The 21,191-nt window shown below is 62.6% G+C and overlaps 4 protein-coding genes and 1 non-coding gene across 5 annotated transcripts; 1 reads left to right on the top strand and 4 right to left on the bottom strand.

Annotated features, from left to right (window-relative positions):
• Positions 1-1,844: 1,844 nt before the first annotated feature.
• ISG20L2 (interferon stimulated exonuclease gene 20 like 2) lies at positions 1,845-6,207 on the bottom strand. Its single transcript, XM_029056197.2, has 4 exons — positions 6,069-6,207; positions 2,874-3,524; positions 2,185-2,385; positions 1,845-2,071 (listed from the first exon to the last, which is right to left on the bottom strand). The coding sequence occupies exons 2-4, from the start codon at positions 3,459-3,461 to the stop codon at positions 1,958-1,960; spliced, it is 903 nt and encodes a 300-aa protein (XP_028912030.1). The 5' UTR covers positions 3,462-3,524; positions 6,069-6,207; the 3' UTR covers positions 1,845-1,957.
• Positions 6,208-6,356: 149 nt separating this feature from the next.
• RRNAD1 (ribosomal RNA adenine dimethylase domain containing 1) lies at positions 6,357-10,603 on the top strand. The gene is made up of 8 exons (XM_029055984.2): positions 6,357-6,631; positions 6,755-6,879; positions 8,208-8,397; positions 8,513-8,575; positions 8,690-8,833; positions 9,373-9,878; positions 10,049-10,233; positions 10,308-10,603. Exons 1-8 carry the CDS (start codon positions 6,536-6,538, stop codon positions 10,427-10,429), a joined length of 1,431 nt encoding a protein of 476 aa, XP_028911817.1. The 5' UTR covers positions 6,357-6,535; the 3' UTR covers positions 10,430-10,603.
• On the bottom strand, positions 7,854-7,927 carry TRNAN-GUU. The gene has a single exon. It is a non-coding gene; the product is annotated as a tRNA-Asn (tRNA).
• Positions 10,500-13,952, bottom strand: MRPL24 (mitochondrial ribosomal protein L24). The gene is made up of 6 exons (XM_029055985.2): positions 13,850-13,952; positions 12,899-13,111; positions 11,507-11,602; positions 11,049-11,152; positions 10,792-10,922; positions 10,500-10,706 (listed from the first exon to the last, which is right to left on the bottom strand). The coding sequence occupies exons 2-6, from the start codon at positions 13,079-13,081 to the stop codon at positions 10,570-10,572; spliced, it is 651 nt and encodes a 216-aa protein (XP_028911818.1). The 5' UTR covers positions 13,082-13,111; positions 13,850-13,952; the 3' UTR covers positions 10,500-10,569.
• Positions 13,953-14,716: 764 nt separating this feature from the next.
• Positions 14,717-18,916, bottom strand: HDGF (heparin binding growth factor). Its single transcript, XM_029054744.2, has 6 exons — positions 18,800-18,916; positions 16,949-17,025; positions 16,692-16,830; positions 16,282-16,488; positions 15,943-16,103; positions 14,717-14,996 (listed from the first exon to the last, which is right to left on the bottom strand). Exons 1-6 carry the CDS (start codon positions 18,884-18,886, stop codon positions 14,990-14,992), a joined length of 678 nt encoding a protein of 225 aa, XP_028910577.1. The 5' UTR covers positions 18,887-18,916; the 3' UTR covers positions 14,717-14,989.
• Between the last annotated feature and the right edge of the window lie 2,275 nt (positions 18,917-21,191).

Here is a 21,191-nt window from a genome sequence, read left to right as displayed (position 1 = left end):
TGCCAGCCCACGGCCAGGGAACAGAGCAGTGTGCGCAGGGTCGAGTCCAACCAGAAGACATAATGTCGCGGGCCAAGATGAGGGCAGGCTCCCAGTCCGTGGCGGGTGGCAATCAGGTGGCCCCGAGTTACGATGCCAGTCAGGTCCGCCGCACAGCTCTAAGTGCCAACAGCCACTGGAGCTCAGGGCTGGCCGGCTTCTGCTGTGGTACCAGCACCAGGGGACAGGCTGGGGTGGATGGGGTGGACAGGGTGCCAGGGCTCAGCGGGGGGGGGGCGGGGGGGGCATAACCTTGGCGTTATGCTCGACTCCAACACACATACTCAATCCATCACTAAAATCCTCCCTCTTCTCGCCATCCAAATAGCTACCACGTTAATCCGAGCACTTATTCTACCCCATCTTGATCACTGTATCGGCTCCTCGCTGACCTCCCAGCCTCCTGTCTCTCCCCACTCCAGTTCATGCTTCCCTCTGCCGCCCAGCTCATTTTCCCTACAAAATCGTTCCGTCCACGTTTCCCCACTCCATAACCTCCTCTAATAAGATTGGCGGAAGAGGAGCAAAGTGTGCGAGCTGGTTTATAGTAGCGAGTGAGGTAGGAGGGGGCGACGTAATTGAACGTTTAAGAGCTAGTGGTGAGTTTCTGTTTAACGTGGAGGTAGATGGGCAACCACTGAACGTTATGGAGTAGGGAAATGTTCTCACTGTACCTCGATCTCGTCCATCTCATCACCAACCTCTCATCCATGTCCCGCCTCTGGCCTGAAACACCCTCCCTCATATCTGACAATGACTCTCTCCACCCTGTCAGAGGCTTACTGAAGGCACACCTCCTCCAAGAGGTCATCCCTGACAAAGCCCTCCTTTCTTCTCACTCCCTTCCGCAGCGCCGACTTGCTCCATATATTCACCCTTCCCCATCCCCCCAGGACTTACGTCCCTATCATTTTTTTCAATTAATATCTGTCTCCCCCTCTAGACTGTAAGCTCGTTGTGGGTAGGGAATGTGTCTGCCTATTGTTCTAGTCTCCGCTCCCAAGCGCTTAGTACAGTGCTCTGCACAGAGTTAGCACGCAATAGGACTGCCTGACAGGGTGTCCTGGCCCCGCCCAGGCCCTGGGGAGGATGCAGTCTCTGGGCAGTTCCAGGGGGTCTAAGCAGTTTCTGCTGAGGGACAGAGAGTGAAGACCCTGCCATCTGGGAGTAGCAGGGGCGGGGGTCCAGAGATGGGAAATGCTGCTCCCCAAACCCCATGAGAGGGAAGACCACCCCCCCCCCAACCCCACTGAGCTATGTGGCAGCGTTCGGGACGAACAGCAGAATGAGTAGCCAGGGAGCTGTGTGGAACTGGGGAAGTTGGGGGGATCCGTCGACCAGCCTCAGTGCCTGGTCTCGGGGAAGAGAATCCTGGGGGTTGAGTGGACTGTGCTGGCTCACTTGGGGAGAGTCCAAGGTTGAAGATCGGGTATTAGGCCCAAAGGGGACCACTGTGGGGCTCACCTGGGGCTAAAGGGAGGAGTAGCAGGCTGGGAATGTAAGACCACGGGGTTTGTTTGGGTGGAGGGAGAGGTTCCGATCCTCTGATCTCATTCACACAAATGATCACCCCAGGATGTGAGCCCCATGTTGGGGTAGGGACTGTGTCCAACCTGATGGCCTTGTCTCTACCCCGGGGCCCGGCACGACGTAGGCGCTTAGCAAACACCGCTGTCGTCGTAGACATCCACAGATGCGTCCGGCTCCGGTGGGATCCGTCCTCGGGATCCAAGGGGCCATCAGTCTTGGCCCAACCCGTCCACCCCCCGCAGCCCCCCAAGACGCAGAAGAAGCCAAGGCCCAGACCGTGTCCCATTGAAGATTCTCTTCTGATGGGGTGTGGGCCTTGTTCTTTTGGTTCTTCCTCCACCCTCCCCGCCCTGCCTCTTCCCAAGGGGCAGCCCCGTCGTCTCCGTGGTCAGTCGGTCTGGGGCGTCCGGCGCAGCACCTCCTCCCATTCGTCTTCTACCACCTTGTACAGGTCCATGGTCGCTCTGGCGTCCTCGACTGACGAGTGCCCCTGGGACCCGGTCTGGGGGAGAAGAATGCGCAGTTGCGGGCGGGCAGGGGATGGGGGGCAGGGGGTGAGGGACGGGACCCCGGGGTGTCAAAGAAAGGACCCGGAGGGGGTGGGGCTATGGGTACCTGGATGTCCCGATGCAGCAGCTGCTTGGTCAGGCGCTTGAGGGAGATGGCCTCGCGCTCGGGGAAGCCGGCGCGGCGGTTGAGGAGGGGGATGCGGGAGGTGTCGCGCGTCAGGCTGCGCGGGTGGGAATAGTGCAGGGCCTTGAAGTCGTTGTGCACGGCGTGACCGATCACCACCTTGCCTGCCAGCAGCTTCAGGATCTGGAGCGGGGGACGGATGGACACGTGGTCAAGTCATCACCCAGCCTCGGCGATGGGTGGGGAGCAGGGGAGCAGGACCCTTAACTGGGCAGTGACACAGACAGTATTCAACCCCTGGCCGCCCAGCTTCACAGCAATTAAGCACAAGCCTGTAATTTTAGTTAGTTATTTCAAAATTTGCCTCCCCCTCCAGGCTGTAAGCTCCTTACGAGCAAGGAATGCGTCTGTGCCATTGTACTCTCCTGAACTCTTAGTAACAGCGCTCTGCACGCAGTAAGTGCTCAAATACAACTGGCTGTCTGACTGACCTCATCGACATCTCCCCAGACCCCGAGTGGAGAGGGGGACAGGTGGGCCCCGCAGAGAACGTTCTTCCCCTCCCTCACCTCTGAGCACAAGGACCACCCCCCGCCCCGCCGCCTCCGGGAGGTCTTTCTATCCCTCCCCCAACCCCCGGTCCCTCTTCCCCTCCCCTCGGGGTCCCCCACCTCCTTGCGGGCAGCCTGGAAGGGGACGGCGTTGGCCATGTGCTTTTTGCGGATCCCGCTCCAGCAGGTGCGATAGTCGACGATGGGGCAGGGCGGCCGCACGTAGCGGTCGTAGAGCACGTCGCCGTGATAGCTGACGACGCTGCAGCGGGCCAGGGAGTTACAGCGGCCGTGGGGCCCCGTCCCCACCATCTCGCAGTCCACGGCCACCACCTTGGCCAGGTCCCTGGCCACCCCGGCGTCGCTGCCGGCGGCGAACTCGCTCAGCAGCTCTTCCTCGGACGGGAGGGTCCGGGCTGCCGCCCCCTTCCCTCTGGCGGCCGGGGTGACCCAGGCCACGGCACCCGTCTGTGTGGGGGGGACCGGCGGGACACAGGGCTGCTCCTGAGGCTCCCGGGAGGCGGGGCGCTTGTCCTTGCGGGGAGCGGCGCTACGGGGTGGTAGCTGCTTCTCCTTCAGGAGTCTCCGGCGCTCTAGGAAGCGCCGGCGCTTCAAGAAGCGCTGGTGACGGAGAGCCGACTGGCACCGTGGAGGGGTGGCGGTACCCGGCGGGGGTTCCAAGGACACATTGAGAAGCAGAGTGGACATGGCTGGGGTCACAGGGTGGGCACGGCGGGGTCACGCCCTGGTCATCCTACTGCACATGGATTCCTGGAAGGACAGTCGGCCGATTGATCGATCGAAAGCGCCTACTGAGCACAGAATACGCGCAGGGCCCCGTTCCGACTCCATCAGGGAGAGTGACCATAACAATTAAATGATAACCGTGGTACTTGTTAAGCCCTACGTGCCCAGCACTGTTTTAAGCGTTAGGGTAGATTTGCTTGTATTCACCCCGGCGCTTAGTACAGTGCCCGGTACACAGTAAGTGCTTAACAAACACCACAGTCATTATTATTATACGAGTTAAATCACGTCGAACACAGTCCCTGTCCCACCAGGTGGGGCTCACATTCTTCTCCCCATTTTACAGATGATGCCAGGTCCTCCTGACTCCCAGGCCCGTGCTCTATCCACTAAGCCACGCTGCTTATGCCGAACAGAAGGACGGGTGCTCTCTGCACAAGGTAAGCACTCGATAAACACCGACGGTTGATTCACCGATTGGTTAGGGAACAACCAATGAAACAAAAACTCCTCACTCTTGGCTTCAAAGCTGTCCATCCCCTGTCCCCCTCCTACCTCACCTCCTTTCTCTCCTTCTCCAGTCCAGCCCGCACACTCCGCTCCTCTGCTGCCGCTCACCTCTTCACTGGGCCTCGTTCTCGCCTGTCCCACGTCCTACTGCTGAGCTGGAATGCCCTCCTTCCTCACATCTGCCAAACTAACTCTCTTCCCCTTTTCAAGGCCCTACTGGGAAATCGCCTCCTCCCAGAGCCCTTCCCAGACTGAGCCCTACCCCCCCATTCCCCCGACTCCCTCTCTCTGCTCTACCCCCTTCCCCTCCCCACAGCACTTGTGTATATTTATACATATTACTCTATTTTATTAATGATGTATATACATCTATGACTCTATTTATCTTGACGGTATTGACGCCCGACTACTTGTTTTGTTTTGTCTGTCTTCCCCTTTAGACTGGGCAGGGATGGTCCCTATCTGTTGCCGAATTGTCCATTCCAAGTGCCTAGTACAGTGCTCTGCACACAGTAAGCGCTCAATAAATATGATCGAATGAACGAATGAATGAATGCAAGGAGCTTCCAGCCTCCATGGAGAGACACGAAACGATCTGCAGACAGGAGGAAGGGAAGGGGAAACGATGAAAACGAGAGGATGTTTCAGCGCTGCGGACACGGGTGAGCGCTCAATAAATACGATCGAGTGAAATGGAATCCCGCCCGGGCAGACATGTTGCGGGTGGCTGGGAGGACCTCGGGCCGAGCCGGGGACGGCGATCTACTCCTCCCTCTGGCCGACGTGGCTTAGCGGAAAGAGCCCGGGCTTGGGAGTCAGAGGTCGTGGGTTCTAATTCCCCTTCTGCCACTTGTCAGCTGGGTGACTTTGGGCAAAGCACTTCACTTTTCTGGGCCTCAATTCCCTCATCTGTAAAATGGGGATGAAGTCTGTGAGCCCTCTGTGGGACACCCTGATTACCGTGGATCTACCCCAGGGCTTCGAACAGGGCTTTGCCCATTGTATGCACTTATCAAATGACGTTATTATAAGCGCTTAGTACAGTGCCCTGCACATAGTAAGCACTTAATAAATATGATAAAATGAATGACCTGGGTCCGCGTAGCCCTTCCCGGACTGATCCCTCCCCTCCCCGTCCACACGGGATCGGGCGGGACTTAGTGGAAAGAGCCCAAGCTTGGGAGTCAGAGGTTGTGGGTTCTAATCCCTACTCCGCCACTCGTCAGCTGTGTGACTTTGGGCAAGCCCCTTCACTTCTCTGTGCCTTGGTGATCTCATCTGTCAAATGGGGATGAAGACTGTGCCCCACGGGGGGGGGGGGGGGGAGAACCACCTGATGACCTGGGATCCGCCCCCAGCGCTTAGAGGAGTGCTTGGCACAGAGTGAGCGCTTAACCACCCCCACCATTACGATGATCATCGGGCACGGAGGGGGAGAGATGGACGAGAGGCCAGAAGCAGCGTGGCTCAGGGGAAAGAGCCCGGGCTGGGGAGTCAGAGGTCATGGATTCGAATCCCAGCTCTGCCCCTTGTCAGCTGGGTGACGGTGGGCGAGTCACTTCTCTGGGCCTCAGTGACCTCATCTGGAAAATGGGGATGGAAGCCTGGGGGCCCCACGTGGGACAACCTGATGACCCCGTGATAATAATAATAATAACGTTGGTATTTGTTAAGCGCTTACTATGTGCCCAGCACTGTTCGAAGCGCTGGGGTAGACACAAGGGAATGAAGTTGTCCCACGTGGGGCTCCCGGTCTTCATCCCCATTTCCCAGATGAGGTCACTGAGGCCCAGTGAAGTGACTCGCCCACCGCCACCCAGCTGACAAGGGGCAGAGCTGGGATTCGAACCCATGACCTCTGCCTCCAAAACCCCTGCTCCTTCCGCTGAGCCACGCTGCTTCTCTATATCTCCCCAGCGCTTAGAACAGTGCTCTGCACAGAGTAAGCGCTCAACAGAGACCAACATTATTGAATCAGCACCGATTTAATCCCCATTCGACAGTTACTAGAATCCCGGGGGGTGCATCCCCGACCCCGGCAGCCCACGGGCCACTCACCACCGCTCCGGCTTAAAACGGCCCAGGCCGGAAGTGGAGGGAAGGAGCCGGAAGGCGGGCACGTGGCCTCGCGCCTGCGCAGTCGCCGGAGGGGCCTCCCCCTCCCCCTTCCTCGCGCGCCTGCGCCCGCGGCCCGGAGCCACCGCGCGCCGCCGTCTCCTCCTCCGTCTCCTCCTCGCGCCGCGCCGATCGAGGCCCCGCCGCCGGGAGCCCGGAGGGGGGGGGGGCGGCTCGTCGGCCGGGACGAGCGGGGGACGGGGGGACGGAGGGAGGGAGGGTGGGTGGGGCGGGGCCGTCGCGGGTCTATGACGTCACCGGCCGCGGCAAGAAGGGGGTCCCAAATCCCCTTCGCCCCCGCCAGGCGGCGCGCGAGGGCGGCACGTGTCCCAGAGCCCCTACCCCGTTGGGCCCCCGGGGTCAAGGGTCACTGAGGCCCGGGACCGGCCCGAACCCCCGCCGTGGGCGGCATGGCCGGACAGCCCGCCTCCGGGGCCCGCGACCTGGCGGTGGCCCTCACGCGCGTCCTGGGCCTCCACGGCTCCCTGCTCGACTCCTCCATCGTTGTGAGTGCGAAGGGCCGCGGCCCACCGGGGCGTGGGGGAGGGCGGAGGGCGGAGGGCGGAGGCGACCCCCGACCCCTGACCTCCGACCCCCTCCCCCTCCCCCTCCCCCTCCGCCCCGGCCAGGAGTTCTTCACCGACGACCTGTGGTCGAAGCTCCCGTTCGCCTGGCAGGAGGCGCTGGACGGGCTGAGCGGTCCGGAGCTGGACGCCGCCCTGCTGCGGCCCCCGGCCGCCAACGCCGGGAACACGTAAGGGACGGGGGGACACGGGACCCTCCTCCCTCTTCCTTCCCCCGCTCCCGGCCTCCCCCCACGGGGTAGTAATAATAACGTTGGTATTTGTTCAGCGCCTACTCTGCGCAGAGCGCTGCGGGAGATGCAGGATCATCAGGTGGCCCCACGGGAGGCTCCCAGGCTTCATCCCCATTTGACAGATGAGGTCACTGAGGCCCAGAGAAGTCGAGGGACCTGCCTGAGGTCACCCAGCTGACAAGTGGTAATGGCTAAGCCCTTACGATGTGCTAAGCGCTGGAGTCGTGCCGTGGCCATCAGGTGGTTCCACGTGGGGCCTCTCACCGACTTCATCCCCCTTTTCCAGGTGAGGGAACTGAGGCACGGAGAGGTGAAGTGACTCGCCCCGAGGTCACACAGCTGATCAGTGGCGGAGCCGGGATTAATAATAATAATAATAATAATAATAATAATGTTGGTATTTGTTAAGCGTTTCCTATGTGCAGAGCACTGTTCCAAGCAATGGGGGATAGAAGGTGATCGGGTTGTCGCACACAGACCTCACAGATCTGATCCCCATTTTACAGATGAGATCACTGAGGCCAAGAGAAGGGAAGTGACTTGCCCACGGTCACCCAGCTGCCAAGGGGCAGAGCCAGGATTCCAACCCATGGCCTCTGACTCCCAAGGCTGGGCTCTTTCCACTGAGCCACCCTGCTTCTCTCGAATGTTGGTATTTATTAAGCGCTGACTCTGGGCCGAGCACTGTTCTAAGCGCTGGGGGAGATCCAGGGTCATCGGGTGGTCCCACATGAGGCTCCCAGTCTTCATCCCCATTTGACAGATGAGGGAACTGAGGCCTGGAGAAGTCAAGTGACTTGCCCACAGTCACCCCGCTGACGAGTGGCGGAGCGGGGATTCGAACCCATGATCTCTGACTCCCCAGCCCGGGCCCTTTCCACTGAGCCACGCTGCTTCTCGAACGAATGCTCCATCCCTGGGTGGGCTCGAACCACCAACCTTTCGGTTAACCGCCCAACGCGCTAACCGATTGCGCCACAGGGACAGATGAGAACCCGCGACCTCTGACTTCCAAGCCCGGGCTCTTTCCGCTAAGCCACGCTGTTTCTGTCCTACTAATGTCGTGTATTGAGTATCTCTGGGTAGGGTGCCCTCTGCTAGATGCTCAGGACAGGGCAAAACCAACGAGTGACCTGTTTCCCCCCCCCCCCGCCCCCGACCGCCACCTCCTCGGCTACCGAGGGGCTTCCTCTCTTCCCGGGGAGGGAGGGAGGGCGGGCAGGGTCGGGGCGGCGTTGACCCCTCGGGCCGCCGGGCTCCTCTAGGTTCCGGGCCGTGTGGCCGCTGACCCTGCTGGCCCTGAGGGTGACCGCCCACAGTCTGTGCTTCTCCCGGGTGCCGGCGAACCCCAGCTCCGAGTTCGAGGGCAACCCGGCCCAGAGCCCCCTGCTCCCCGCCCCCTTCCGCCGACACGTCCGACCCAAGAAGCAGCACGAGATCCACCGGCTGGGACAGGCACGAGCGCTGGGCCCGGGGCGGCGGGGCGGGGAGCCGAGGGGCCCGGGGAAAGCTAGCCCGAGCCCCGGGGCCCGGCCCGACCCTCACCCCCGGCTCCCTTCCCGGTCGGCAGGTGGTGCGGCGGCTGAGCGAGCTGACCGGCTGTGACCAAGTGGTGGACGTGGGGTCCGGCCAGGTCCGTTCCTGCTGATTCTCCCAGAGCCCTCTGTGGGGATGGATGGGGGTGGGGGGAGGGCGGGTCACCCCTCCTCCCAGGGGACCCACCCGCCCGCACCTCCTTCCCCCCCAGGGCCACCTGAGCCGCTACCTGGCCTGCGGCCTGGGTCTGCGCGTGGTGGCCGTGGAGGCGGAGCCGAGGCTGGTGGACACGGCTCAGCGCTTCGATCGGGAGCTGCTGGACACGCTGGAGAAGGAGGAGCGGAGGAGAAGCGGGGTGAGCCCCTCAGCCCTCCCAATTCCCTTCCCCTCTTCAAAACCCTACTTAAAGCTCACCTCCTCCAAGAGGCCTTCCCAGACTGAGCTCCCCTTTTCCCTCTACCCCCCCTTCACCTCTCCGCAGCTAAACCCTCTCCTCCCCCGTTTCCCTCTGCTCCTCCCCCTCTCCCGTTCCCCTCCCCTCAGCACTGTCCTCGACCCCTCAACTGTATATATCTTCGTCACCCTATTTATTTTGTTAATGAGATGTACATCACCCTGATTCAATTTATCTGCTATTGTTTTAATGAGATGTGCTTCCCCTCGATTCTATTTATTGCCATTGTTCTTGTCTGTCTCCCCCGATTAGACCGTAAGCCCAAAGGGCAGGGACCGTCTCTGTTACCGACTTGTCCATTCCGAGCGCTTAGTACAGTGCTCTGCACATAGTAAGCACTCAATAAATCCTATTGAATGAATGAATGAATGAATGGACCGGGGCCGCGGGGCTGAGGCCCACCGCGACTCCTGCCGGATCCACCTCTCTCTCGTCCGCAGGCCCCGAAGGACAGCCGGCCCCAGGCGCCCCGGCACGTGGTGGGGCGGGTGGACCCCGTGGCCCCGTGGCAGGACTTTCCGGTGGCCCTGGCGGGGCCGGAGCGTCGCGTGCTGCTGGCCGGGCTGCACGCCTGCGGCGACCTGAGCCCCTCCCTGCTGCGCCTGTTCGCCGGGAGCCCCGGCGCGGCCGCGCTGGTCTCCGTGGGCTGCTGCTACATGCGCCTGAGCACGGAGACCCGGTCGGCCCCGGACGCCCCGTCCGCCCCGGGCTACCCGCTCAGCACCTGGGTCCGGGGCCTCCCGGGCCACGAGCTGCCCTACCGCAGCCGCGAAGCCGCCTGCCACGCACAGGAGGGCCACGGCCGCCGCCTGCGGAGGGCCAGTCCCGGCCTGCGCGTCCACTGCTACCGGGCGGCGCTGGAGCCTGAGATCCGCCGCGCCCGCCCCGGCCTGCTGCGCCCCGGCCTGCAGGGAATCCCCCGCGCTCACCGGCTGCCGTTCGAGGAGTGAGGCTGGGCTGGGGACCGCCGGGGGGATGACGGGGAGCCCCGGGCTGGGGGCGGGAGACCCGGTGGGGCCGACGCCACCTCCGCCCGGAGGTAGGTGGGCCGGGGGCTGCCAGGGAGCTGGCGGGCGTGGGGGGGCGGGCCGGCGCTGAGACCGCTTCTGCCGGCAGGTATGCCAGCAGGGGCCTGCAGCAAGTGGGCCTGGATCCGACCACGCCGCTGGACAAGGCAGCCGTCGGGGCCCGCCTGGCCCAGGAGCCCCGCGTCACGGCGTTCGTCTCCCTGCTGCAGCTGCTGGCCCCGCTGGCCGAGACCCTCGTGCTGCTGGACCGGGTGCTCTTCTTGCAGGAGCAAGGTGGCGGTGGGGTCGGGGGAGGGAGCGGGGCCGAGGTCGCGCTGGACACCGCTGACCGCGCCCTCCTCCCCCAGGCTGCCAGGCGGAGGTGCTACCCCTGTTTTGCCCGGAGCTCTCCCCCCGAAACCTGGTGCTGGTGGCCACCAAATGGCCCGTGGTCCCCGGAAGCCTGCGCAGCCTGGTGACCCAATCCTGAGCGGCCCGGCTCCCCGCGGGCTCCCCAGGCCGGCCGGGAGCACCCAAGACGGACACGGGACGGCACGGCGACCAGGAGAAGCATCTCTTTATTGGACAGGGACTGTGGGCGGGCGAGCGGGCGGGGTCCCGTGGAGGGGCTCAGTACCAGTAAACTTTCCTCGGCCTCCTCGTCTCCACGATCCCCATCTTTTCCATCACCTCCTCCCCGAGGGTTCGCAGGCTGGGCACGTAAGTCCGCTCCAGCGCCGCCTCCACGCTCGTGTCCTTGGGACCGTCTGGGTTCGGGGGACGTGTGCGCCCGTCAGCCTCCCTGCCGTGACACACCACCCCCCCGACCACCACCGCGGCACCCGTCCTCACCGATCCACTGCTCCGGGACGATGCCGTCGGGTCTGGGGAACTCTGGCTTGGGGATGATCCGACCCGTCCGCGTGGACACCCGCACCCGCTCTCCCTCCTCTGTGTATCTCCACTCGATCGTCGTCGGTTTCCTGACGGGGACAGATGCGCTGCGGCTGAGCTGGCTCCGGCCACAGCCCCAGGTCTAACCTCCACCCTGCCCCGCCGCAGGTCACCTTCCCTCGCTCCCGTGAGCGCCGCCACCCCCTCGCGGGTACCTGTCGGTGGGATCGACCAGCGTCACTTGGTCGTGCAGCAGCGGGGCTTCGCTCGGGATCATGGTCCCGTAGTGGTCTTCCGTACGGCCGATGTAGCGGAAATGCTGCGCACGGGTTGGGGTCGGGGATCCGAGGGGGAGGGGGAGGTGAGCCGCAATCCTGTCGCCGTCACCTGCCTCTCCCACCCCCTGGCTATTTTCTCCAGCTCCCCCTCCCATTCTCAGGGTGAGTTAGTCTGCCTGGGCCTCTCGGTCCCACGGAGGGGTAGTCTGGTCCTCGTCCTGGCCCCGTGGTGGTTTAGTCTGTTTCCCTCCCGGTCTCACGGTAGTCCAGCCCCACACCCTCACCCCCACTCCCTTACTCCATGGTCATTTAGTCTGTTTCCCAGCGCCAAACCGATTGAATCTACCCCCGCCTCCCTCGATGGTTCATTCCCTCCCAACTCCCAACCAACTGACCGTGTTCAGACCCTCCACCACGACCCAGTTTCGCTCCCGGATGACCTGGTTCACTTTCCCCTGCCTTCCCTTGTGGTGGCCAATCAGGATCTCCACCTGGAAGGCGGAGAAGGGGGAGGGAGATGGGTCGGTACCAGCCCGACCCAGACCCTCTCCGTAATAACTCTGGTATCTGCTGAGTGCTTAACTATGTGGCAAACCCCGTACTGAGCCCTGGGGTAGATACAAGATGATTACATGGGTCCCGGCCCCTCTTCTCCATGGGGCTCACAGTCTAAGAGGGAGGGAGAACAGGTACTGAATTTCTGTTTGCTTCTCTGTGCCTCCCTCTGCCCCCCACAACTAATCAGTTGTACTTATTGTGTGTAGAATTAGTCGAGCTCACCCGTGTCCTCGATGAGTTGACGATATACTGAGGCAAACGGTAAAATGATACTAAGATACTGGAAAGAGCCCGGGCTCGGGAGTCGGAGGTCATGGGTTCTAATCCCGGCTCTGCCACTTGTCTGCTGTGTGACCTCGGGCAAGTCACTAGACTTCTCTGTGCCTCAGTGACCTCATCTGGATATGGGGATGCAGTCTGTGAGCCCCACGTGGGACAACCTTGTATCTACCCCAGCACTTAGATAAGCGCTTGAACAATATCATTATTATTTCCCTGCCTAAAACATTGCTTGGCACATAGTAAGAGCTTAACAAATGCCATCATCATTTTAGGAGGATGAAAGAATAGGAGATGTGTACAAGAGCCCGTGCTCAAGAAATTCAGTCTGAATTTTTTTTCTTTAATTGATATTTAAGGGCTCATTGTCTACCCGGCACCGTATTAAGCGCACGGGTAGGTATAAAACTGATCAGGTTGGACACAGTCCATGTCCCACGTGGGGGGGGTCACAGTCTTAATCCCCATTTTACAGATGAGGTAACTGAAGCACAGAGAAGTGACTTGTCCAAGGTCACCCCACAGAGCTAGGATTAGAACCTGGTTCTTCGGACTTCCAGGCCCGGGCTTGGGGGACACTTAAGTGGCTGTTTGTGAAGAGGAGGTCGGGGAAGGTCTTGGAGGAGGAGGTGAGGGTGCGGGGGGGCTGTGTGCTCTGAGGATGGGAACAGCATTCGTCTGCAGAACTTGAAGGGGGCCTTTCATTCAGTCGCTTTTATTGGGTGTTTACTATGTGCAAAGCACTGTACTAAGCACTTTGGAGAGTGCGCTGGAACAATAAGCGGACACATTCCCTGCCTCCAGAGAGTTGAGAGTCTAGAGTGGGGAGACAAACGTTACTCTTACAATGAACTTTGGTAAACGGTAAGTGAGCTTGAGTTTCCGCGTCCCTGGCCTCCCGTGCCTCCCTTCCCCGCGCCCCGGCGTGGGGGGGGTCCCCGGTCACTGACCGTATCCCCGCAGAAAAGGTGCCAGTCGTCGTCGGCGATGGGCTCCAGGAGGACGGGGCGGCGCCTGATCCCCGGGGGGTTCCTGCGCTTATCGGCCAGCGAGCCGGGCCGGTTCATGCCGCGCCGGTAGCCGCGGGGCATCACCGGCTGTGCCACCCGGGCCAGCAGGGCCGACAGGCGCATGGCTCCGGGACCGGGACCGAGCCGCCGGGGCTGTGGGAGAGACCCAGTTGACAGCGATGTAATAATAACAATAATAATGTTGGTATTTGTTAAGTGCTTCCTATGTGCAAAGCACTGTTCTAAGCACTGGGGGATAGAAGGTGATCAGGTTGCCCCACGCGGGGCTCACCGTTTTAATCCCCATTTTACAGATGAGGTCACTGAGGCCCGGTGAAGTGACTTGCCCAGTCACCCAGCTGCCAAGGGGCAGGGCCGGGATTCGAACCCATGACCGCGGACTCCCAAGGCCGGGCTCTTTCCACTGAGCCACGCTGCTTCTCTCGAATGTTGGTATTTATTAAGCGCTGACTCTGGGCCGAGCCCTGTTCTAAGCGCTGGGGGAGATGCAGGGTCATCGGGTGGTCCCACGTGAGGCTCCCAGTTTTCATCCCCATTTTAGAGGGGGGAACTGAGGCCCAGAGAAGTGAGGTGACTCGCCCACAGTCACCCAGCTGCCAAGTGGCAGAGGGGGATTCGAACCCGTGACCTCTGACTCCCAAGCCCGCGGTCTTGCCGCTGAGCCACGCCGCTTCTCCATCCACCGACCGCGTCCCGGCCCGGGGCCTGCGGGAGGAACTTGGGGACCGGCCCTTTCACTCCCCTCTCCCCCACCAACTCCTCCTCCTCCTCCTCCTCCTCCTCCTCCTCCGTAGGCCCCGGGGCCCCCGATGCCCCCTCTCCCCATCGTCTGCCTCCTCCTCCTCCGTGGGGCCCGACCGGTCCTGCCACCTTGGGGAGCTGGGCCCGGGTCCGCGCTGCTCCCGGGCGGTGCCGTCCGGTCCCGGGGGGGGGGAGGGGGGAGGGGTGTCCCGGGGGGTCACGTGGGTCCCCTCGGGGGTCCCCGGCCGGGCGGCGGAACGGCCGCACGCGGAGGCCTCTGGGAAAGGGAGGCAGGGGGCCGGCCGAGCGCCGCGGGGCACGCTGGGACCCGCTCCTCCGGGCGGGGAGGGGGGGGGGGGGCCGCTGCCGGCGAAGGGCATGACGGGAAGGGCCGCCGCCAGGCGCGGTAGTGCGCATGCTCGGCGCTCGGGCCGCTGGGAAATGTAGTCCTCAAGCGGGCAAGAAATGAGAGGGCCTATGGACGCTCTCCATTTTCTGGTCCTGTCGCGCGCCGCCCGCTTCCCCCGGGCGGCCCCGGTGGGAGCGCCCTGATGCTATTTATCCCGACCATGTTGTCTCGTTCTGCCCCGTCGTCTGTCTCCCCCGTTTAGACGGCGAGTCACTGGGCAGGGGTTATCCCTATCGCCCAATTGTCCATTCCAAGCGCTTAGCACAGTGCTCGGCCCAGCCTAAGTGCTCAATAAATACTACCGAATGAAATTGAGTGAACCCATCAGGCAGTGGCAGGGCCAGTGGGACGTGGTTAGGGAGCTCCTCCTGGGGGCCGAGCATCCCGCTCTGCGCGGCGGCGGGCGGGGACGGCGAGGGCCTCCGGCCGCCTCACCCAGGCCAGGGGCGGGCGGAAAGGGGACGCGATGTTGAAACTCGACGGCCGCCCCGGGCTCATTGGCGAGGCGTTTTGACGGTGCACCGCGCGCCGGTCGGCACCAGTCCCGTCCACCCTTCCCTCCCGCCCCTCCCCGCACAGAGGCTCAGTTCCAGCCGATGGATCCAGTTTATTCATTTTCCCAAACCGACAAGGACCCGCAGGGAGGGGGAGGAAGGCATCCGGAGGGGGAAGCGGAAGGGGCGGCTGGTCTTTTAGGTTTTTTTTTTTTTGGTAAATTTCATTTTATTAAAAACGTCCCTAAAAACAATTCCTGGTCTGGGGCGGCAGGGGGAGGGCGGGGAAGGGGGTGGGGGCGGCTCCCAGTTTTCGGCCAGAAACCTTGTCCATCCTGGGCAGGGGGCGACTTGGCTCGGAAGTGGCTACAGGCTGCAGGGAGAGAGGGAGAGAGAGTCAACTGGGGGGGTCAACGGCCGCTCCTCCTACCCCCTTTCTCGGTGCCAGTCCTCCCCAGCCCCCGCGACCCTGGGGTTGGACGGGCGAGTGCCCGCCCGCGTGGGGGGGGGGGGTCAGGAGCGCGGACACGGCCGCCGGCCCGACCGAGAACCGGACGTCACGTGCCGTGGAGCAACAGCCCTTCGCCGAGGTGCGGCTCTTCTTCTTATCAATAATAACAATGGTATTTATTAAGCACTCCCTACGTGCCAACCACCGTTCTAAGCACTGGGGGAGATAGAGGTAATCAGGTTGGACACACGCTCTTAATCCCCAAGTGACTTGCCCGAGGTCACACGTAACCGAACGTAACCTTAGCGAGGGCTGCGAGACAAGGAAGCAACGGGGAAGATGTCGCCAGGTGCTGCGAAGAGCAAAAGTGGCCACGGTAGAAGGGGCCATCCGGACATCTGTCCTCGTGTGGGTGTGCAGTGGGGCTAGGACTGTGGATCCAACCACACGTGTAATAATGGCGATTACAGTATCTATTAAGGCACTGTTGTAAGCACTGGGGAGGCTACAAGCTGACTGGCACAGACACGGTCCCTGCCCGTTGGGCTGGCGGCCTCAATCCCCAATTTTACAGATGAGGTGACTGCGGCACAGAAGTGAAGTGACTTGCCCAAGGTCACACGGCAGACGAGTGGGGAAGCCAGGTGTAGGACCATGACCTTTTGGCTCTCAGGCCCCAAGCCTGCTCTCTCCACCGTGCCACGCTGTTTCCATGGGTAAACCGCACCATCAGCAGGGCCATTTCTGAGCACCCGTGACAACGGTCCGCGACAGCCTACAACTGTGCGTCTCCGTGAGTCCGTAGGTCTCGCGGCTCCCCGGGGCTAACCCCTAACCCTCCCACTGCAGGCCCTTCCCAGCCTCCCACCTGTCTTTGCCGTCTCTGTTGCCCTCGGGCACAGGCTCCTCTGCCTCTTCCTCCTTCCTGACCTCCTCCCGACTGGAGAGAGGAAGGTCCTTCTCTTCATCTTCCTCCTCCTGCTCTCCCCACTCGGGGCGCTGGGCCTCCTTAGGGCGTTTGGAATTGTCCTGGGGGCAAATGAGCCAGAGGAAGTGAGCCAGACTGGCAGTCTGGCTCCTTCCCCGCCTCCCCCAGTCGTCCCTCCCGCAGCGGGGGCCCCCGCCCCCCCGAGCCCACCCTCCATCGCAGGGACGGCCCTGCCGGGGAAGGCCAAGAGTAGCCGCGTGCCCACGGGCCGTGCCGTACCTGAGGGGCGTCCCCCGCCCGCCTCTTGCCAGGGCCCCTCTCGCTCCGCTCCTTGGCCGGTTCGTCGATCACCAGCTTCCCCTCCTCATCGCTGCTGCCCCCGTCCGTGCTGCCCTTCCGGCCCCCGACCCCGGCCTCCTCCGCCGCCCCATCCCCGACCGCTGGCTCCAGCTCCGTGGCTTCCGGGCAGCCCTTCTCCTGGGGTGGCTGGGAAGGGCCGGGGGTGTGAGGGGAGGTGGCACTCGGCCCGCCGAAACCACCGGCCCCTCCCCCGCAACCGGGGAACCCCTACCCCGCCGCCCCCACCCCCCCAAACCAGCTGGCGCCGCCCCTTTAAAGTTGAGAGGGGCAGGGGGAAGGAGGTCCTCGGGCCCGGGATCGGGGCCACGTTATGGGACCGAGGGGGTTACCTGGTAGCCCGAGGCCTTGACCGTAGGGTTGTTCTCGATCTCCCACAGCCCCTCGCTGAATCCTTTCCGCTTGTTCGCTTTGCCAAATTTCCCCTTCGTCTCCTCATAGGGGAACAGGTCCTTGGCCCCCAAGAAAGCCCTGGGGCGGGAGGGGAGAGACTCCCCTCAGCCTCCCATCCGCCCCAGGGTCCCCCATTCAACCCTCGCCGCCCCGACTGCCCTCGGCCTTCCCTCCGGCCCCGACGCCCCCGGCTCACGTCTCGTGGGTGCCGAAGAAGAAGACCTGGTATTTATTTGCCGCTGACTTGACCGCCGCCTCGGGCATCTCATCGATCTGCGGGGGGCAGAGGCGGGCGAACGTGAGCTTGCGGAGGGGAGGCTAAGCCATCAGTGGCGCGTGTGGAGCACCTACCGCGTGCAGGGCGCTGCACCCAACGCTCGGGCAGGTGTGATACAGTCGGAGTTGGTAGACGCGATCCCTGCCCGCGGGAAGCTTATGGTCTACTAATAATGTTGGTATTTGTTAAGCGCTTCCTATGTGCAGATCACTGTCCTAAGCGCTGGGGTAGATACAGGGTAATGAGGTTGTCCCCCGTGAGGCTCACAGTCCTCACCCCCCATTTTACAGATGAGGGAACCGAGGCACCTAGAAGTGAAGTGACCTGCCCACTGGTCTAGAGGACAGGCTGAGCATAATAATGATAATGTTGGTATCTGTTAAGCGCTTACTATGTGCAGAGCACCGTTCTAAGCACTGGGGGAGATCCAGGGTCATCAGGTGGTCCCACGTGAGGCTCCCCATTTGACAGATGAGGTCACTGAGGCCCAGAGAAGAGAAGTGACTCGCCCACCGTCACCCAGCTGACAAGTGGCAGAGTGGGATTCGAACCCATGACCTCCGACTGCCAAGCCCGGCCTCTTTCCACCGAACCACGCTGCTTCTCCAACGGGATCTAGGGGACACCCGCGTCGCGGAGCACGGAGCGGCCGGCCCGACTCGAGGGATCCACCCCCCTGCTCTGTCGTCCCCCCCACCCCCTTGGCCCAGTGGAAAGAGCTCGGGCTTGGGAGTCAGAGGTCACGGGTGCGGATCCCGCCTCTGCCACTTAGCTGGTTGACTGTGTGCAAGTCACCTGTCCGTGCCTCAGTTCCCTCATCTGTAAAATGGGGATGAGGGCCGTGAGCCTCAGGTGGGACAACCTGATTATGGTGTATCCCCCTCCAGCGCTCAGAGCAGTGGCCCCGCACGGAGTAGGGGCTTATCAAATACCACCATGATGATGGCGACGGCGGGTCCGGGGGTCCGGGCCGCGGCCTACAGTTCCCAGCAGCCCTCGCGGCAGGGAGGTTGGGCTTCCGGTCTCCCGGGGGGGCAAAGTCGTAGCGCCGCTGCCCCCGGGACGCCCGCCTCGCCGCCCCTGCCTCGCCCTTTGACCCCGGGGCCGGGCACACCGGGCGGCGGCGGCCCGGACGCCCCAGCTGGGGGGCGAGGGGGGGGCTCCGGTGTCGGGGGAGGGGGGCGCTGCCCTCCTGCCCCCCCCCCCCCCGGGGTCCGGGGCAGCTGCTGAGTCACCGGGGAGGAGCGGGATGGGGAGGGTCGGGAGCCCGCTCGCCCCGGGCCCGGGCGGGGGTTTTTGTGTGTCCAGTCCCCGCCCCCGCCGTTGGAGACCCGCACTTAACTACACACACACACACACACTTTCGCTCCCACACTCCCACGAGTCTCTCACGCGTAACCGCAGACACACACACACACACACACACACACGGATAGAAAGTGTCTCCCGGGCGCCCGGCCTCGTCCACGGGTCCACCGGGCCTCCCAGACTAGTCAAAGGCGGGCGCGGACGGCAGGACCGGCCCCAAGTCTGCCTCCACCATGGTCCCTCCCCGCCCCCCTCCCCCGGCTGTCATAAACCGGCCCCGTCCGAGTGGGTCCGGCGGGGGCCTCGGGGACGGGACGGGGACCGGACCACGTGCCCCCTCCCTCCCTCCCTCCCGCACCCCGCGGCCGACAGGGACGGGGGCGGGGCGGCCCGGTCCCCTCCCCCCCGGCGGCGGGACGATGGGGGTCCCCCGGGCCCCGCCACCGCCCCCGACCTCCGTACCCGGGCCGGCCAGTGCGGGTAGCCCTTCATCTTGGCGAAGACCAGGTCCCCGGGTTTGTATTCCTTCTGCCGGTTGGAGCGGGACATGGTGCGGGCGGGGGGGGGGGGGAATCCGGCGGCCTCCTCCTCCTCCTCCTCCTCCCCCGGCACCGTCGGCCCGGATCCCGCCGCCGCGCCGCGCTGGGCCCGCGCTGCGGGAGGGGCCGAGGGGCAGCGGCGAGGCCAAGGGGCGCTCGTGGAGTTGTTTGGGTTTGAAATTCAATTGCTGCTGCTGCTGCTGCCGCCGCCGCCGCCGCCTCCTCCTCCTCCCTCCGGCCCCTCCTCCCTCCGGCTCTCCGGTGGGGGCGGGGGAGGGGTTCGAGGCGATCGGCCTCTCGATCAGCGAGCCTGGGCGCGCCCCCGCCGCGCGCTCCCGCCGCCGAGCGTCGGGGGGCGCGGGGCGGCGCAGGCCGGAGCGGGCGAGCGCCGAGCGCGTCGATGGGCTTTGTGCCAGGAGGCGCGAGGCGCCCGGGGAGCCCGCGCGACGCCTCGCGCCCGCAGGCCCCGGGCGGGGGGGGCGGGGGAGGGGCCGCCCCGCTGCCTCTCGCCGCCTGGGGGGGAGGGGGAGGGGGAGGGGGGGGGTCTGCGGCAAGCCCCGGATGCAGAAGTTCCAAGTGGATCCGGGTCCTCGGACGCCCCCCAGGCCGCCGGGGGGAACAAAGAATCCCGGTTCCGGTTCCAAGAAAATGGGGCTTTGTGCCAGCGGAGGCCTGGGAATCCACTGCCACCCTGCCTGCTCCTCCACCCTCTTAGGAGGACTCCGCCGCCCCTGCACCCCTTCAGCACTTTTAACTCCTTGTCCTCCCACCTCCCCCAGGCCTCCCCGTGTATTCCATTCGTCGTATTTATTGAGCGCTTGCTCTGGACTGAGCGCTCGGAGTGGACAGTTGGGCGGCAGAGAGAGACCATCCCTGCCCAACAATGGGCTCCCACCCTAAACGGGGGAGACGGACCGCAAAACAAAAAAGTCAGCTATAAAACGGAAGGCATACGCTCCCTAAAAATTCCCCAACACCTCTCCGGTCCCACCGTCCTCTTGCATTCAGTCGTATTTATTAAGCGCTTTCTATGCGCAGAGCGCTGGGCTGAGCACTTGGACAATTGGGCAACAGAGAGAGACGATCCCTGCCCAACAATGGGCTCACACTCTAAACGGGGGAGACAGACAAAACAATTTCATCCATAAACTGGAAGGCTTAAGCTCCCTAAAATCTCCCCAGTACTTCTCCAGTCCCATCCTCTTCATGCATTCACTTGTATTTATTGAGCCCTTACTATGTACAGAGCACTGTACTAAGCACTTGGAATATACAATTGGGCAACACACCATCCCTGCCCTACGACGGGCTCACAGTCTTAACGGGGGAGACGGACAACCAAACAAAACAATTTCATCTATAAAATGGAAGGCATAAGCTCCCTAAAATCTCCCCAGCACCTCTCCAGTCCCACCCTCCTCATGCATTCAGTCGTATTTATTGAGCCCTTACTATGTGCAGAGCACTGTACTAAGCGCTCGGAATGGACAGTTGGGCAACAGAGAGAGACAATCCCTGCCCAATAACGGGCTCACAGTACAAACAGTCCTATCCCCTCCTCCACTCTACAGACTTACCAGCAGGGTCTCCAAAGGAGAGCTGCCACCTCCTCAAACTCTACCCCCTTCTCCTGCACCTCTGACCCTATCCCTTTAAACCTTAATTTTTTTTATGGTAGTTAAGTGTTCACTATGTGCCAGGCACTGTTCTAAGTGCTGGGTGATCGGGTTGGACACAGGCCATATCCGACATGGGGGTCACGATCCTAATCCCCATTTTACAGCTGTCACAGAAAAGTGAAGTGACTTCCCCACGGCACACAGCAGAAAAGTGGCGGAGCTGGGATTAGAACCCAGGTCTTTTCTGACTCCCAGGCCCGGGCTCTGTCCACGACGCCACGCTGCTTCTCAAACCTTATTACGACACTTGCCTCCTCCCTTCTAACCCACCCTAACTGCCATCTGCAATGGCTCGCTCGCCAACGGCTTCTTCCTCCTGCTTTCAAACGTGCTCATGTCTTCATCCTAAATAAGCCCTTCCTTGACATCACCGCTCGCTGGAGTTATTGTCTACTTTCTTCTTTCCAAACTTTCCATTCCCTTCCCAACTCCTAGAGTGAGTTGTTTACCTCAACTGCCTCTCCTCCAGTCCTCTCCCTGATATCCTGCAATCTGGCTTCCACCCCCTTCACTCCATGGAAACTGCCCTAAGTTCACCGACGACTTCCTTCTTTCCAAATTCAACCGACTCCACTTCGATCTGATCCTCCCAGACCTCTCTGCCTTCTTCGGCACTGCGGCCCACCCCTCTTCTCT

The sequence above is a fragment of the Ornithorhynchus anatinus genome, chromosome X5 (genome assembly GCF_004115215.2).
Source record: "Ornithorhynchus anatinus isolate Pmale09 chromosome X5, mOrnAna1.pri.v4, whole genome shotgun sequence".
Taxonomy (NCBI): domain Eukaryota; kingdom Metazoa; phylum Chordata; class Mammalia; order Monotremata; family Ornithorhynchidae; genus Ornithorhynchus; species Ornithorhynchus anatinus.
The sequence above is the reverse complement of the archived record's forward strand: the minus strand, read 5'-3'. Positions and strand labels throughout refer to the sequence as shown.